This window comes from Moschus berezovskii, chromosome 3 (assembly GCF_049115385.1).
Source record: "Moschus berezovskii isolate FMDL1 chromosome 3, NW_MosBer_1.0, whole genome shotgun sequence".
Lineage (NCBI taxonomy): Eukaryota > Metazoa > Chordata > Mammalia > Artiodactyla > Moschidae > Moschus > Moschus berezovskii.
Genome location: NC_142462.1, coordinates 18,281,329 through 18,299,328, shown reverse-complemented (window position 1 = coordinate 18,299,328; position 18,000 = coordinate 18,281,329). Strand labels below are relative to the sequence as shown.

Here is an 18,000-nt window from a genome sequence, read left to right as displayed (position 1 = left end):
GCTCATAGATATAGAGACAGACAGATGACTGCCAGAGATGGGGGTGGGGGATGGGCAGAACGGGAGAAGGGGGTCAAAAGATACAATCTTCCAGCTATAATAAAAGTCATGGGGATATAATGTACAATGTGGTGACTACAGTTAATAATACTGTATTGCATATTTGAAAGTTGTCAAGAGAGTAGATCTTAAACATCCTAATCACAAGAAAAACATTTTTATAACCACATCTGGCGATGGGATGTTAACTAGACTTCTTGAGGTGATCATTTCACAATGTATGTAAATATCAAATCATTATGTTGTACACCTGAAACTAATATAATGTTATATGTCAATTAACCTCAATTTTAAAAAATGAGCAAAGGATCTGAAAAGGCATTTCTCCAAAGAAGATACACAAAAGGCAAATAAGCACATGTGAAAGGTGATCAACACCATTAGTCATCAGGGGACTACAAATCAAAACTAAAGTAAGATATCTCTTGACAGTTACTAAGATGACTATGATCAAAAGACAGGTAGTACCTAAAACTAACACAGCACTGTTACTCAACGACATTGCAGTACATTATTAAGAAAAAAAAAGATGGTAAGTTTAAATGGAGCAAAACCTATAAAGATATTGATTCACTGTGTTTTAAACTCAAAATTAATATCATATTGTAAATCAATTATACTTGAATTAAAAAAAAAAAGAAGTTTTCATGAGATGTGGAGACACTATAATCCACATACATTACTGGTAACACTATCACGATCCAGCAGTTTTCCAAAGGGTTAAACACAGAGTAACCACATGAGTCAGAAATTCCACCCCTGCTTATATACTCAAGAGAAATAAAAACCTGTTCACACAAAATTTGCAAATGAGTATTCAAAGCAACATTATTCATAATAGCCAAAAAGTAGAAACAACTCAAATATCCATCAATTGGTACCAGAATAAACAAAATATGAAATATGCATTCAATGGAATATTATTTGGAAATGAAATGTGATAGATGCTGCAACATGAATAAACCTTGAAAACATTATACTAGGGAAAAAAGCCAGTCACAAAAGATCACATGCTATATGATTCCATGTACATGCAATGTCCAGAAGAAGCAAATCTCTATATAAAGTTGATGGGTGCCTAAAGTGGAGGGAGGAGGGGAAAGCTGCGTTTTTCAAATCTGCACAGAAGTACAGTATGAGCTGCCAGAGGCCTGACCATACTGGATAGGATCGTCTAGGGCACTAGTTCCCAAACTGCCTACCTGCAATGGGACAATGGAGTAATTTTGAACATTAAAAATTCCTCAAGTTGCAACTCCTGCAAAATTCTCATTCAGAAGACACAGAGTAAAGTACAGGACAGACATTTTTTTTCCCCCTCAATTTTGTCTATTATAAATAAAGTTACCATACAAGTCTTTATGTAGACATACATTTTCATTTCTCTTGGAAATTACCAACAAGTAGAACTGCTGGCTTGAAAGGTTAAGTATATGTTTAAAAGAACTGGCAAACTATTTTCCTAAGTGCCTGTAAAATTTTATGTTCCCACAAGCTATGTATGAGTCTTTCATTTCTCCATATCCTTCCTAACATTTTACATTGTCAGCATTCTCAACTTTAGCCATTCTAGTAGGTATGGTATCTCACTGCAGTTTTAATCTGTATTCCCTAAGGAGTAATGATGTTGAACAAATATTCATATGCTATCGAACATTCATATATTTTTCTCTTTGAAACAACTACACAAATCTTTCATTTTTATTTTTCAAATAAAATTATATTTATTTGTGGGTTTTTTGTTACTGAGTTGTAAGTTTTCTTCACAACCTTGACACAAATCCTCACATGAATGTTTAATATTTTCTTCTTGTCTATATAACCATGACTCTTAACAAAAGTTTTTATTTTAATAAAGTTCACTTTTTTCTTTAATGGTCCATGCTTTGTGTCTGTCTCAAAAATCTTCACTTAATGGTAGGACTCAAATACTTTCACCTATGTATTCTCTTAGTTTTTCATGGAACTCTGATGCCTAGATCTATACTTTTGAATTAATCTGTATATGGTATAAGATTTGTGGTTTAGTTGTTTTGATTTTCCATATGGATATCTAATTTTTAAAAATTTTTATTTTATGTTGGACTGAAAGAAGAGAGTGAAAAGGTTGACTTGAAGCTCAACATTCAGAAAACTATGATCATGGCATCTGGTCCCATCACTTCATGGGAAATAGATGGGGAAACAGTGGAAGCAGTGTCAGTCTTATTTTTTTGGGCTCCAAAATCACTGCGGATGCTGATTGCAGCCATGAAATTAAAAGATGCTTACTCCTTGGAAGGAAAGTTATGACCAACCTAGATAGCATATTAAAAAGCAGAGACATTATTTTGCCAATCAAGGTCCGTCTGGTCAAGCCTATGGTTTTTCCCGTGGTCATGTATGGATGTGAGAGTTGGACTGTGAAGAAAGCTGACCACCAAAGAATTGATGCTTTTGAACTGTGGTGCTGGAGAAGGCTCTTGAGAGTCCCTTGGACTGCAGGGAGATCCAACCAGTCCATTCTAGAGGAGATCAATCCTGGATGTTCATTGGAGGCACTGATGCTAAGGCTGAGACTCCAATACTTTGGCCACCTCATGCGACGAGCTGACCCACTGGTAAAGACTCTGATGCTGGAAGGGATTGGGGCGGGAGGAGAAGGGGATGACAGAGAATGAGATGGCTGGATGGCATCACCGACTCGATGGACATGCGTTTGAATGAACTCTGGGAGTTGGTGACGGACAGGGAGTCCTGGTGTGCTGTGATTCATGGGGTCACAAAGAGTCGGACACGACTGAGCAACTGAACTGAACTGATAGTGGATTAACAATGTTGTGTCAGTTTGAGGTGTACAGCAAGGTGATTCAACTACACACATATATACACATACCAATTTTTTTTCAAATTCTTTTCCCATTTAGGTTATTACAGAATACTGGATATCTAATCCTTACAGCACTATTGTAGAAAAGATTATACATTTCACCACTGAATTATTATAGCACTTTAATTGAAAGTCAACCGACTACATCTGTTTCAGTGTAGTCTTACTTTCTATTCTACTCCACTGATCTCTGTTTCAATTTTTATACCAATATCGTATGGCCTTGGTTACAGAAATTTTGTAGTAAGTCTTGAAAAAAATCAGGTAAGGTCAGTCCTCTAACTTTAGTCTTTTACAGAATTGGTATTATAGGTCCATTATGTTTCATTATGCATTTTGGAACCAGATAGAGTATTCTTGCCTGGAGAATCCCAGGGACGGCGGAGCCTGGTGGGCTGCCATCTGTGGGGTTGCACAGAGCTGGACATGACTGAAGAGACTTAGCAGCAGCAGCAGCAGCAGTCCATTTCTATCCTCCAAAAAAGAAGACGCCTAAGATTTTTATTGGATTTCTTTGAAAGTACACATCAGAATGAGGACATCTGACATCTTTTCTGGTTTTCTAAATATGGAGTTGTTTGCTCCCAAGGTCTGGACTCTACAGCTCAGGTCATCCATCTTCCTTATTCATTCTTCATGATCACCATGCTTCCAAGATGCTAGGTCTGGGTAGAGCTTAGAAATGGATTTTCTGTTTGAAAGCGAAAGTTTCTTGGTCATGTCCAAGCAAAAAGGAGAGAAGATTCAAATCAACAAAATTAGAAATGAAAAAGGAGAGGATACAACAGACAACACAGAAATACAAAGGATTATAAGAGATTATTATGAACACCTGTATGGCAATAAAATGGATAACCTGGAAGAAATGGACAGATTCTTAGAAGTTCAATCTTCCAAGACTGAACCAAGAAGAAGTAGAAATTATGAACAACCCAATCAGAAGCACTGAAATTGAAGCTGTTATCAAAAATCTCCCAAAAACCAAAAGCCCAGGACCAGATGGTTTCACAGAAGAATTCTATCAAACATTTAGAGAAGAACTAATGCCTATCCTTCTAAAAGTCTTTCAAAAAATTGCAGAGAAAGGAACACTTCCAAACTCATTCTACGAGGCCACCATTACCCTGATCCCAAAACCAGACAAAGAGACACAGATAAAGAAACCCACAGGCCAACATCACTGATGAGCATAGATGCAAAATCCTCAACAAAATGTCACCAAACAGAATTCAACAACACATCTGAAAGCTCATACACCATGAGCAAGCTGGGATGTTGATGTTGTTCCAGGGATGCAAGGATTCTTCAGTGTACACAAATCAATCAATGTGATACACCATGTTAACAAATTGAAAGATAAAAACCATATGATCATCTCAATAGATGCAGAAAAAGCCTTTGACAAAATTCAGCACCCATTTATGATTAAAACTCTTCACAAATTGGGCATAGAAGGGACCTACCTCAACATAGTAAAGGCCATATGTGATAAGCCTACAGCAAACATTATTCTCAATGGTGAAAAACAGAAAACACTCCCCCTAAGATTAGGAACAAGACAAGGGTGTCCACTTTCACCACTATTATTCAACATAGTTCTGGAAGTCCTAACTACAGCCATCAGAGAAGGAAAAGAAATAAAAGGAATCCAGATCGCAAAAGAAGAAGTAAAGTTCTCACTGTTTGCAGATGACATGATATTGTACACAGAAAACCCTAAAGATAGTATCAGAAAACTACTCGAGCTAATGAGTGAATACAGCAAAGTTGCAGGATACAAAATCAATGCACAGAAATCACTTGCATTTCTACATACAAACAATGAAAAATCAGAAAGAGAAATTAAGGAATCAATCCCATTCACCATTCCAAGAAAAAGAATATCTAGGAATAAACTTACCTCAGGAGACAAAAGAACTGTACACACAAAACTGTAAGACATTAATGAAAGAAATCAAAGACAACAGAAACAGATGGAGAGACATTCTGTGTTCCTAGGCAGGAAGAATCAATATTGTGAAAATGACGATACTATCAAACACAATCTACAGAGTCAATGTGATCTCTACCAAATTACCAATGGCAGCTTTCACAGAACTGGAACAAAAGATTTCACAATTCACATGGAAACAAAAAAGACCCGGAATAGCCAAAGCAGTCCTGAGAAAGAAGAATGGAGCTGGAGGAAACAACCTTCCTGACTTCAGATTATACTACAAAACTGTGGTCATCAAGACAGTATGGTACTGGCAAAAAACCAGATATATATAGACCAATGGAACAAGATAGAAAGCCCAGATATAAACCCATGCACCTATGGGTACCTTATTTTTGACAAAAGAAGCAAGAATTATACAATGGGGCAAAGATAGCCTCTTCAAGAAATGGTGCTGGGAAAACTGGACAGCTACATGTAAAAGAACGAAATTAGAACACTTTCTAACACCATACACAAAGATAAACTCAAAATGGATTAAGGACCTAAATGCAAGACCAGAAACTATAAAATTCTTAAACACAGGCAGAACACCTGATGACATAAATCAAAGCAAGATCCTCTATAACCCACCTCCTAGAGTAATGGAAATAAAACCAAAAGTAAACAAGTGGCACTTGATTAAACTTAAAAGCTTTTGCACAGCAAAGGAAACTATAAGCAAGGTAGACAACCCTCAGAATGGGAGAAAATAATAGCAAATGAAACAACTTACAAAGGATTAATTTCCAAAATATACATAAAACTCAGTCAAAAAGTAGGACGAAGACTTAAACAGACATTTCTCCAAAGAAGACATATAGATGACTATCAAATGCACAAAAAGATGCTCAACATCGCTCATTATTCAGTTCAGTTCAGTTCAGTCGCTCAGTCGTGTCTGACTCTTTGCGACCCCTCACGCTGGGATGTCACCTCACACTGGTCAGAATTGCCCTCATCAAAAAGTCTACAGACAATAAATGCCGGAGAGGATATGGAGCAAAGGTAACGCTCTTGCACTGTTGGTGGGAATGCAAATTGATAAAGCCTCTATGGAAGACGGTATGGAGAGTCCTTAAAAAACTAGGAATAAAACCACTATACGACCCAATAATCCCACTCCTAAGCACATACCCTGAGGAAACCAAGATTGAAAAAGATGCATGAATCCCATTGTTCACTGCAGCACTATTGCCAATAGCTAGAACATGGAACCAACCTAGATGTCTATCGAGAGATGAATGGATACAGAAGTTAAAGCATGGATAAAGAAGTGGTACATATACACAATGGAATATTACTCAGCCATCAAATGAAATGCATTTGACCGGTTCTAATGAAGTAGATGAACCTAGAACCTATCATACTAAGTGAAGTAAGTAAGAAACATAAAGATAAATTTCGTATTCTAACACATAGATGAATGTGAGAGTTGGACTGTGAAGAAAGCTGATCACCGAAGAATCGATGCTTTTGAACTGTGGTGTTGGAGAAGATTCTTGAGAGTTCCTTATACTGCAAGGAGATCCAACCAGTCCATTCTAAAGGAGATCAATCCTGGGTGTTCATTGGAGGGGCTGATGCTAAAGCTGAAACTGCAATACTTTGGCCGCCTCATGCGACGAGTTGACTCACTGGAAAAGACTCTGATGCTGGGAAAGGTTGGGGGCGGGAGGAGAAGGGGACGACGGAGGATGAGATGGCTGGATGGCATCACCGACTCTGTGGACATGAGTTTGAGTGTACTCCGGGAGTTGGTGATGGACAGGGAGGCCTGGCGTGCTGTGATTCATGGGGTCGCGGAGAGTCGGACACGACTGAGCGACTGAACTGAACTGAACTGAACTGAACACATATATACGGAATCTACCAAAATGGTACTGAATGGTACTGAATACCATCTAAATGGTATTTACAGGGCAGCAGTGGAGAAACAGACATAGAGGATAGACTTACGCACGTGGGGAGAGGGGAAGAGAGGGTGAGAGGTATGGAGAGAGTGACATGGAAACTCACATTCCATGTGAAAAATAGACAGCCAACGGGTATTTGCTCTATGGCTCACGAAACTCAAACAGGGGCTCATCAAAAAGTCATCAAAAAGGAGTGGGGTGGGGAGGGAGATGGGAGGGATATTCAAGAGTGAGGGGATATATGTATACCTATGGCTGATTCATGTTGAGGTTTCACAGAAAACAACAAAATTCTGTAAATCAATCATCCATCGATTAATAAAAAGTGGAAAAAAAGAATCTGAGGGACATTCTCAAAAAATATATACTTACAAGGAAGTAAGATATTAATGGGCAAAATAAAAGAACAAAATATGACTAGGAAGTTTATATCTAAAGCCATGAAAAACAGAATAAACATAGAAAACGGCATGTTCAGATCAAAGAAAAGAGAAATTCAATTTCTTTTATGATAAATTTTAGACAATCATAAGACACATGTGAAATAAATGAGTAAGTTCTACATGCACCAAGAGTGGTATACAAGATTAGGATTAATTTATATAGAGTCATTTAAAAAAATGACTTGAATACAAAAATGAGCCCTAGATGCTCCCCTTGGAAGAGAAGCATTCTTGCAATGCACAGTGAAAATAGGAGGATCTATACTGAAGGACAGAGAAGGCAATGGCAAGCCACTCCAGTACTCTTGCTTAGAAAATCCCATGGACGGAGGAGCCTGGTAGGCTGCAGTCCATGGGGTCGCTACGAGTCAGACATGACTGAGCGACTTCACTTTCCCTTTTCACTTTCACACATTGGAGAAGGAAATGGCAACCCACTCCAGTGTTCTTGCCTGGAGAATCCCAGGGACGGGGGAGCCTGATGGGCTGCCGTCTATGGGGTCACACAGAGTCGGACACAACTGAAGTGACTTAGCAGCAGCAGCAGCATACTGAAGGACGGAGAAAGCAATGGCACCCCATTCCAGTACTCTTGCCTGGAAAACCCCATGGATGGAGGAGCCTGGTGGGCTGCAGTCCATGGGGTCGCGAAGAGTTGGACACAACTGAGCGACTTCACTTTCACTTTTCTCTTTCATGCATTGGAGAAGGAAATGGCAACCCACTCCAGTGTTCTTGCCTGGAGAATCCCAGGGACGGGGGAGCCTGGTAGGAGGCCGTCTCTGGGGTCTCACAGAGTCGGACATGACTGAAGTGACTTAGCAGCATACTGAAGGAGCACAAGCTGGAATCACGATTGCTGGGAGAAATATCAATAACCTCAGATATGAAGATGACACCACCCTTTTGGCAGAAAGTGAAGAGGAACTAAAAAGCCTCTTGATGAAAGTGGAAGAGGAGAGTGAAAAAGTTGGCTTAAAACTCAACATTCAGAAAACTAAGATCATGGCATCTGGTCCCATCACTTCATGGGAAATAGATGGAGAAACAGTGGGAACAGTGTCAGACTTTATTTTGGGGGGCTCCAAAATCACTGTGGATGCTGATTGCAGCCATGAAATTAAAAGATGCTTACTCCTTGAAAGGAAAGTTATGACCAACCTAGATAGCATATTAAAAAGCAGAGACATTACTTTGCCAGCAAAGGTCCGTCTAGTCAAGGCTATGGTTTTTCCCATGGTCATGTATGGATGTGAGAGTTGGACTGTGAAGAAATCTGATCGCCGAAGAATTGATGCTTTTGAACTGTGGTGCTGGAGAAGACTCTTGAGAGTCCCTTGGACTGCAAGGAGATCCAACCAGTCCATTCTAAAGGAGATCAGTCCTGGGTGTTCACTGGAAAGACTGATGCTAGAGCTGGAATGCCAATACCTTTGTCACCTCGTGGGAAAAGTTGACTCACTGGAAAAGACTCTGATGCTGGGAGGGATTGGGGCAGGAGGAGAAGGGGACGACAGAGGATGGCATCACCTACTCGATGGACACGAGTCTGAGTGAACTCCGGGAGTTGGTGATGGACAGGGAGGCCTAGCGTGCTGTGATTCATGGGGTCGCAAAGAGTCAGACACGACTGAGCGACTTCACTTTCACTTACATATATAAAACTATGGCATAATATGTCTTTAATGTCTGTTGGAATCCTGCCAATTACGCCAAAAAAGAAATAAAGTCTGTTGGAGAAAAAGTATTTAATATGTGATATAACATAACATACTATTTGAGCACAGGCTCTGGAATAAGATATCCTAAGTTCACAGCTAGGCTCTGCCACTTACTTGCTATGACTATGTAAGAGGAGCCATTGCTTTCTTATATGTAAAACAGAAATAACAATAATTTCATGTATTTAATCAAGACTATTAGTGAGATTAAAAAGGTATAAAATATAAAGAACACAGCAAACTGCCTGCCATCTAGTAAGCACTCAAAAAATATTGTTTTGATGAATAAAATATATGAAAATGCAGAAAGCTATATATTCAATTGATCTTAATTCTATAAGAAAGTAAACCTAGGTATACACACAGAAAAAACTCTGGAAGGAAATTTACCAGCAAGATTTCAAGGGTGGCCAACTCTACATGGTGGAATTACATGAGATTTTTATTTTCTTCTTTACATTTTTTTATACTTTCCAAATTTTTAGCATAAACAAGTATTACATTTATAACTTTAAAATGTTCTCTAAAATTAGCACATGCTTATTTGACAAGTGATGATAGCATTTTACAGTGACTGTAGAGATAGTCTAAAAAGTTTTGCTCTAGAAGCCGGGCTGGAGGAGGCACAAGCTGGAATCAAGATTGCTGGGAGAAATATCAATTACCTCAGATTTGCAGATGACACCACCCTGATGGCAGAAAGTGAAGAAGAACTAAAGAGCCTCTTGATGAAAGTGAAAGAGGAGAGTGAAAAAGTTGGCTTAAAGTTCAACATTCAGAAAACTAAGATCATGGCATCCGGTCCCATCACTTCATGGCAAATAGATAGGGACACAGTGGAAACTGGCTCACTTTATTTTTTTTGGGCTCCAAAATCACTGCAGATGCTGATTGCAGCCAGGAAATTAAAAGACGCTTACTCCTTGGAAGGAAAGTTGTGACCAACCTAGACAGCATATTAAAAAGCAGAGACATTACTTTGCCAACCAAGGTCCGTCTAGTCAAGGCTATGGTTTTTCCAGTAGTCATGTATGGATGTGAAAGTTGGACTATAAAGAAAGCTGATCGCTGAAGAATTGATGCTTTTGAACTGTGGTGTTGGAGAAGACTCTTGAGAGTCCCTTGGACTGCAAGGAGATCAAACCAGTCCATCCTAAAGGAGATCAGTCCTGGGTGTTCATTGGAAGGACTGATGCTAAAGCTGAAACTCCAATACTTTGGCCACCTCATGCAACGAGCTGACTCACTGGAAAAGACTCTGATGCTAGGAGGGATTGTGTGTGGGAGGCGACGGGGACGACAGAGAATGAGATTGCTGGATGGCATCACCGACTCGATGGACATGAGTTTGAGAGAACTCCGGGAGTTGGTGATGGACAGGGAGGCCTGGAGTGCTGTGATTCATGGGGTCACAAAGAGTCAGACACGACTGAGCGACTGAACTGAACTGAACTGAAGCATTATAGTCACTTGTTCTTTATTAAAGATGCAAATGTGAATAACCATAAAATAACTAGACTAAAGGTTCTGGACTCAAGAAATCTGTAACTTATAACCCAAACCCAAAAAGACATTTTCTCAAAATGTAAAGGACAGGCTAATTCACACAAATGGTTTTGAGCCCTTGTTTTACAACAAATTTCACAATGCTTATCAAATATGATAAATTTAAGCATAAAATAAACAATATTTATTAATCATATTATAGCAGTTCCTAATTGTCTTAATTCATCTGTGTAGGCATCCTTATGTTCATGCGCACCCAAGAACCTAAAATGAGAAAATACCTCTGGAAAAGCTCCAAATGGAAAAAAAATCTTGTCAACCTAGAATCTTATACACAGAGAGAATATATTTTAAAAACCAAAGGTGAAACAAAGGCTTATTCAGATATACAAAGCTGAAAGAATTCATCACCAGCAGACATGGTGATAAAATGTAAAGGACGTCCCTCAGGCAGAAGAAAAGTGATACTAAGTGGAAATACACATTTCACAAAGGAGTAAAGAACACTGGAAACAGAAGACAGCAGAGCCAGCAAGCATTCCATGCAACAGGAAGAGTGGCAACAGATATTTGGCTGGATTTGCTCTCCAAATTCAGAGACCAGTGTAAGAAAGAGGCATCTCACAATTAAAATGCAGGTCTCTGATCCTACATAATTCTTCCTGCCTGCCTTAATACAGAGAGCATTAAGGAGATAAACAGAGCTCAATATTATTTGATCATTATTTTCATTAAAAGGGTATTAATTTAAATTTTTTTCACATTTCAAAGTGATATTCATTAAAGAAAGGATCTAAAAATCTGATACACAATTAAAACAAGAAAATTAAAGCCACCTTTAAATTAGAAAAGAGGGAGAGAGGGAGGGAAGTTCCACAGATTTTGCTATTTAATTTGAAGGGCATTTCTATTTACCTTTTTAGAGGTAAGTTTTATGGTGATTAATGTGGAGACAAACTCAAGAAACTATAAAAATGAGCAGAATAAGGAGGAGAGGTAACAAATGATTGAACAGGGGTGAGAGGAATAAATAATACTAGTTACAAAAATGGGCACCAGCTCAGGGTGACTGCAACCATGGACTGGCCCTACAACCCAGAAGGTCATGAACCTGCAGCACATTTACTATGTAAGTGGTTACCTGATAGGGAAAAGTTTTTTGGCATCTGATACCCACTTTGTTGAATTTTTTACCCTGAGAGAGGGCAACTTTTCGATGCAACTTTATAAAGTAGTAACTGATAATCTCTTTCAAACCTTGGCTCATAATTAAAAGAGCAGAAAAGAAGGGATGAGTCCTGGTAGTAAAAATTAATTGGACAGTTTCTCTACATCAGACCATCCCAGAGTAGAAAGCTTACAGATAACATATGCTTTCCAAAATTTTTCCAGAATAGCAGAGGAAATACCTGTTTATCCCTGGAATACTGTCTACTGGAATGCAATTTACAGGAAGGTGGCTGGACAGTTTGTAAAACTGGCCACTTTGTTAAGTGTCCTGTGTATATTCATAACATTATTGTGCAAAAATTAATGGTTAATAATATTATTTTAATAAAAATTTAGAACCAAGTGTAAATGGCTATCATGCCACTCAGCTAAATTACACGTTACCCTCTAAATTATAAGGCAAAGTAGCACAATAAAAGAGAGAGAAAGGAAAATGTTAGGTCTCAAGAGTAAATATCTTGAAAGCAACTGAAACACAGGTATTCACTTATTCAACAAACATTTAATGAGCACCTCCTACATTTCAGATGTCATATGAAATGATACAGACAGACATGAAGATAATTTCAGAATGTTAAGATATCATATCGAATAGTAAGGGAGACCCAAAACTTTTTAACTATACTAGATATTCAGGAGATAAATATCCATGGTAAATTTTTAAAACTACTCAAAGTGTGATTAGTTTCTGAGACATTTGGAAGGGGTAAAAACATCACAATAAAAAATGTTTCTTGTATCAGGGGTGGTAAGGGAAGAGGAGGGAGAAAAATATTTTCTCTATATATCTGCTTATTTGACATACCTTGAAGGAAGATTGACCAAATCTGAGATAACACTGAAATCATTTTCTTAAGGAAGAGTTGTTAAGAAGTTAGAAAGCTATAAGCTAGAAAGCTATAATACAGACTCAGTCTTTTAAAGGTAAAAGGAACATCTAACCTGGAACTTTAATTTTGCCTACAACTGAGTTCTGAAGAGTAACTTTCCCAAGGCCACATGGTGATTATTTTAGTTGCAGTTTAAACTATATAAAGTATTACATATTCTCTATAGAAAAATTAAATATTCCATATTTGCTGAAATAGAAACACAGACTAGACCCATTCAACCCTTTGATGTATATTAATTCTAAGTTTCTTGAGAGAAAGAGGAAAAAAGAGAGAGAGAGACGGGAGTGAGGTGGGAGAGGGATGAAAAGAATGGAAAACATATCCGCATTAGAACAACATTATACTCATCATACTGTTTTGTAAATCCTTAATACAATATATCTCTATATCAGTAAGTACAAATAACTTTCTATATCAGTAAATATACAATATATTTCTATATCAGTAAGTATACATGTATCGACTGAAGACAGCAACCAAAATGTTCCTTTTGTAATTTTTTTACACTGATAACTTTTAAATAGTAAATTGTAAATGCTATGTAAATGTGTACACCTTTAATGTTGGAAATAAGTATAACAATTTAAAAGATGTGAACACTGCCATAGGTATAATAATGTGACTGCTTATTTCAAATATATATATATACATATATATGTGTGTGTGTGTATATATATATATATATATAGGTCACATGATCCCAAAGATTCTCATTTCATTACCTCTAGTTGTCTTTTTTAATATATTTACTGAGGCATTTATTAACTATCTATTATAAGAACAGCAGGAGTACTGTACTAGGTAAATATTCATTTAGAAGGTCTGAGGAAATGCACACTGGGACAGGTAAAGCAAAGTTCTCATATCAATGTAAGTATTAAAACTACACAGGAGAAACCATCAGTAAACCAGTTAACATAAGAGAAACCTTATTTTAAAAATGAGTGATGGAAAAACAAATAGTTCTGAGTTTAGAAAACAGGAACTGACTGATTAATAAGAAATTTTCTTTTTTTCTTCAATGAATTGCCTTCTCACCATTTTAATGGTGTCTTTTGGTGAACAAGAGTACTTAATTTATTTATTTTTGGTCACTCAGCATGTAGGATCCTAGTGCCCATCCTGGGACTGAACCTGCATCGCACTGGAAGGGCAGAGTTTTAACCACTGGACAACCAGAGAAGATCCCAAATTTTCTACTTTTTTTGTCTTTAAATCAATTTGTGTTTCAGTTTGCCTTTGGGGCTCATTTACTTAAGAGAGGTGATTGATAATAATTAATATTGTTAAGAATTATTCCCTATCACTTTAGAATGATCTATATTTTTCATGAAACATAAAGAAAAAAGATATAGATTTTTGCAAACAAATTTTAACTCACTTGAAAGAAAGGTTCTAAATTAATAATAGGAAATATTACTGCTGCTGCTAAGTCGCTTCAGTCATGTCCAACACCGTGCGACCCCAAAGACAGCAGCCCACCAGGCTCCTCTGTCCCTGAGATTCTCCAGGCAAGAATACTGGAGTGGGTTGCCATTTCCTTCTCCAAGGCATGAGAGTGAAAAGTGAAAATGAAGTCACTCAGTCATGTCCAACTCTTCACGACCCCATGGACTGTTGCCCACCAGGCTCCTCCGTCCATGGGATTTTCCAGGCAAGAGTACTGGAGTGGGTTGCCATTTAGGAAATACTACTATCATCACAAAATACAATCTTTTATGGGAATATTTTATTTTATAGGGAAGCCTGGCATGCTGCAGTCCATGGGATTGCAAAGAATTGGACACAACTTAGCAACTGAACAACAATTATAGAATCCATTGACAGAACAAAGAAGTTATTTCCTTCAGTAAGACAATAAATTACTTTTAAACACAAAATAATAATATCCCACTTTCTTTAAGTATAACACCTAGTCAGCTGAAGATTCACTCAAAACATTCATTTCAGATCTTTTTTGTTCATGTGTTCAGTTCAGTTCAGTCACTCAGTCGTGTCTGACTCTTTTGTGACCCCATGAACCGCAGCACACCAGGCCTCCCCATCCATCACCAACTCCCAGAGTCCACCCAAACCCATGTTCATTGTGTCAGTGATGCCATCCAGCCATCTCATCCTCTGTCGTCCCCTTCTCCTCCTGCCCTCAATCTTTCCCAGCATCAGGGTCTTTTCAAATGAGTCAGATCTTCACATCAGGTGGCCAAAGGATTGGAGTTGCAGCTTCAGCATCAGTCCTTCCAATGAACACCCGGGACTGATCTCCTTTAGGATGGACTGGTTGGATCTCCTTGCATCCAAGGGACTCTCAAGAGTCTTCTCCAACATGTTTTGGGAATACAAATAAGGTTACTGGTAAGATGTGATCCCTAACCACATAGAAAGAGACGATAATGAAGGTGTGGCTTCCTATTTAAACAAATCAACTTAGTTCCTCTGAAGGTGTGGCTTTCTATTTAAATAAATCAATTTAGTTCCTCTTGGGAAACATCTTCGGATATCAATATGTCTTAGAATTACAAAAGAAATATTACTACTATTGGTTTCACTGGAAATTCACAAACGATTTTCAACATGGTTTATTATTTCTAGATAAGATGGTAAAAGTAATACAAACTTAAACCTTGAAAAAAATCAAAGCCAGTTATCAATATTTAATTTTCTGAAAAAAATAAGATTATGTTTCATTGAATTTGGCACTCATATTTTTATTCTACTTTTATTTCTACTGCCAGTCCTCTGTATCATCCCCAATTTGTTGCATCAGTAGCTAGGTAAGGATTATCAAAATCTTTAAAGATACTTATAGCTGAAGATGATGAAAGCTTAGACATAAAACATGAACATCTGATGCTCTGGTGTGTATCCAAGTATCCCAGGAGGATGTTTAACCCTCTCCGAGAGATTCCACAGGTCTGGATGGCACTCAAGAACCTATGTGTTTAGACAACACATTTTGAGAGACATTGATCTCCATAATCACCATCACTGCAGAATCCAAGTTCCTATTCTCTCTCTTACCGCTGTCATTTTCAGAAGTGCCAGAACTACTAACATTTGTCTTGCTATTTCTCAAGTGAAACTATATGCTGATCTCCATAGTACATATTGTTAAATGATATATACCATGTTTCTGATCACTAGCCACTAACTGAACAGATGAATGGATATATACAAAGGAAGACAGATACAGATAACAGACCCATCCACCTATTTATCTAATATACATTAAAGAAATATATTCTGACTACAAATCAGAAAGTAATTCAAATGTCTTAACATTTTCCACATCTGAGACACACTCTGAAATTCTGTTCTAAAAAGTCAAAAGAAAGCTACCAATGAAAGAAATTCCCAGAAACACTTCCCAGAAGATTTTAGATGTTAACAACAGTAGCTGGTTTACCTGCCATCTCGTTGAGCAGCACCACCTTCTGTCACTGTCTTGACAAATATTCCCAGCTTTTCAAGACCTGCATCTGCTCCAACACCCATTCCAATAATACTGATGCCAAGTCCATCCTCATCTATGAAAAAGGAAAAAGTGAACAACCTTAAATTTTACACTCATCCATAACTAGCTTCTGAGATCTATTTGCTGCTTTTAATTTTGTTCTTTGTGAACTATACTGACATGTTTGCTTTGACAGAATTTTATCCTATGCTGGGGAGCAAGGATGTTAAATAATATCCCTTAAAAGGCTCGTTAGTTTATTTTCATTTTACTATTGCAGTTGGTTATTCATTGTGATTCCTGGAAAAGGTAATAACTTGATTATTGAGCAATCAATCTATTCTGAAAACAAAGCCTAACTAAATAATACAACGTTTTTAAGCACAGGCCATACATACTCACACATATACGTATGTCTGAGTATATAATAATAAATTAACATGATTATAATACATCTGGAATTTCCCATCTATTTATGTGGTCTTCTTTTTTAACCTGGGCCACATGCCCGTTCATGTTAATAAGATGGTAAGTATCTCTCAATATTTTCCTCTGTTCTACTATACAAGCATATAAACAGATGATCAGATAAAATATATACATATATATGCATATAATTGAATATATATATTATATAGTGTTTAATTTTCCTTGTTATTTCCTTTACACAAACAAGATCATATTATACCTACTTCTCTCTGCAGTTTACTTTTCTGATCCAATGATAAGATATCAACTTAAACAGCCTTAAATCACTTATAATGCATAACAGTTCATGGTGAGAAGGTGTCATAATTTATCCGACCATTTATCTACAAACAGGCATTCACTTCTGTTTTCATTTTATTGGACTTTTGAACAATACTGACAATCACATTTTTTAATTCAGATACAATTCTCCTTTCTGTGAACACATATATTTTAACATTAATGAAATAAAAGATACACTATTTGCATTCCACATTTTTTGGTTAACATTCAAAGTTTTCTGATAGCCTCGAAGTCTTTATAATAATGGTGTATTAGCTGTATAAAAATAGATATGAACTAATCAGCAGTGTTGGATTGATAAAAAAAAATAAACTGGCTCATGTGCTCAATAGAATGCTTCATGCTTTTAAAAGACTCTTTAGCAATAACCTTTAATTTGCTAAGTATTCTCAGCTAGTATTTTCTGAATAGGGTTCATCTCATTGATTATTACTTATTATTAGCTTCTGCTTTAAGAATTTCTAAGTATAACTCATAATCCTACATTTTTAGTCTACATATGTTTAAAAATACGTCATTTAGCAAAAGTGTGATGTCTTTGCTCAGTTGTGTGCTAAAGAAAGCTAGTATAGAGTTTGATACCCAGCTGAAGGCATATCCACATTGATTTCAGGCATAAGTACCTCTCCAACTGTGAGAGCTGTTGACTAAATGAGTGATCACTGGAGACCTTCCTTCACTCCTTACATTTAGAATATCTGCACACATCATTTTCCATATTTATTACATTCTAATTGTTTCCCTGGTATAGGTATTCATATTCATTAAGAGGCATTCTCATTCTAAAAACTTTCCTACATTCGCTATAGCTTAACAGTTTCTCCCTAGAATGAGGTTTCTTAAGCACAAGAAGGTCAGATCTGTGCTGAAAGCTCTTCCTCATTGGTTACATATATACAGTTGCTTCTGTTACACAAATTCTCTTATGTGTATAAAAGTTAGCTGTATTCAGAATTATTGCACATATTTATCACATTCATAGGGTTTCTCTAGAGTGTGAATGTTTATATTTATGAAGGGATTCAGTTCAGTTCAGTTCAGTCGCTCAGTCGTGTCCGACTCTCCGCGACCCCATGAATCACAGCACACCAGGCCTCCCTGTCCATCACCAACTCCCGGAGTTCACCCAAACTCATGTCCATCGAGTCGGTGATGCCATCCAGCC

General features: G+C 37.3%; 1 protein-coding gene across 9 annotated transcripts in view; it reads right to left on the bottom strand.

Moving 5' to 3' along the window:
- Positions 1-18,000, bottom strand: part of PPP1R9A (protein phosphatase 1 regulatory subunit 9A) — a 351,250-nt gene that overhangs the window by 140,719 nt on the left and 192,531 nt on the right. For all 9 annotated transcript variants that reach the window (XM_055420445.2, XM_055420444.2, XM_055420449.2 and 6 more), the window contains exon 4: positions 16,017-16,137. In XM_055420445.2, coding sequence (XP_055276420.1) covers positions 16,017-16,137 — 121 coding nt within the window. The remainder of the gene's footprint in view (positions 1-16,016; positions 16,138-18,000) is intronic.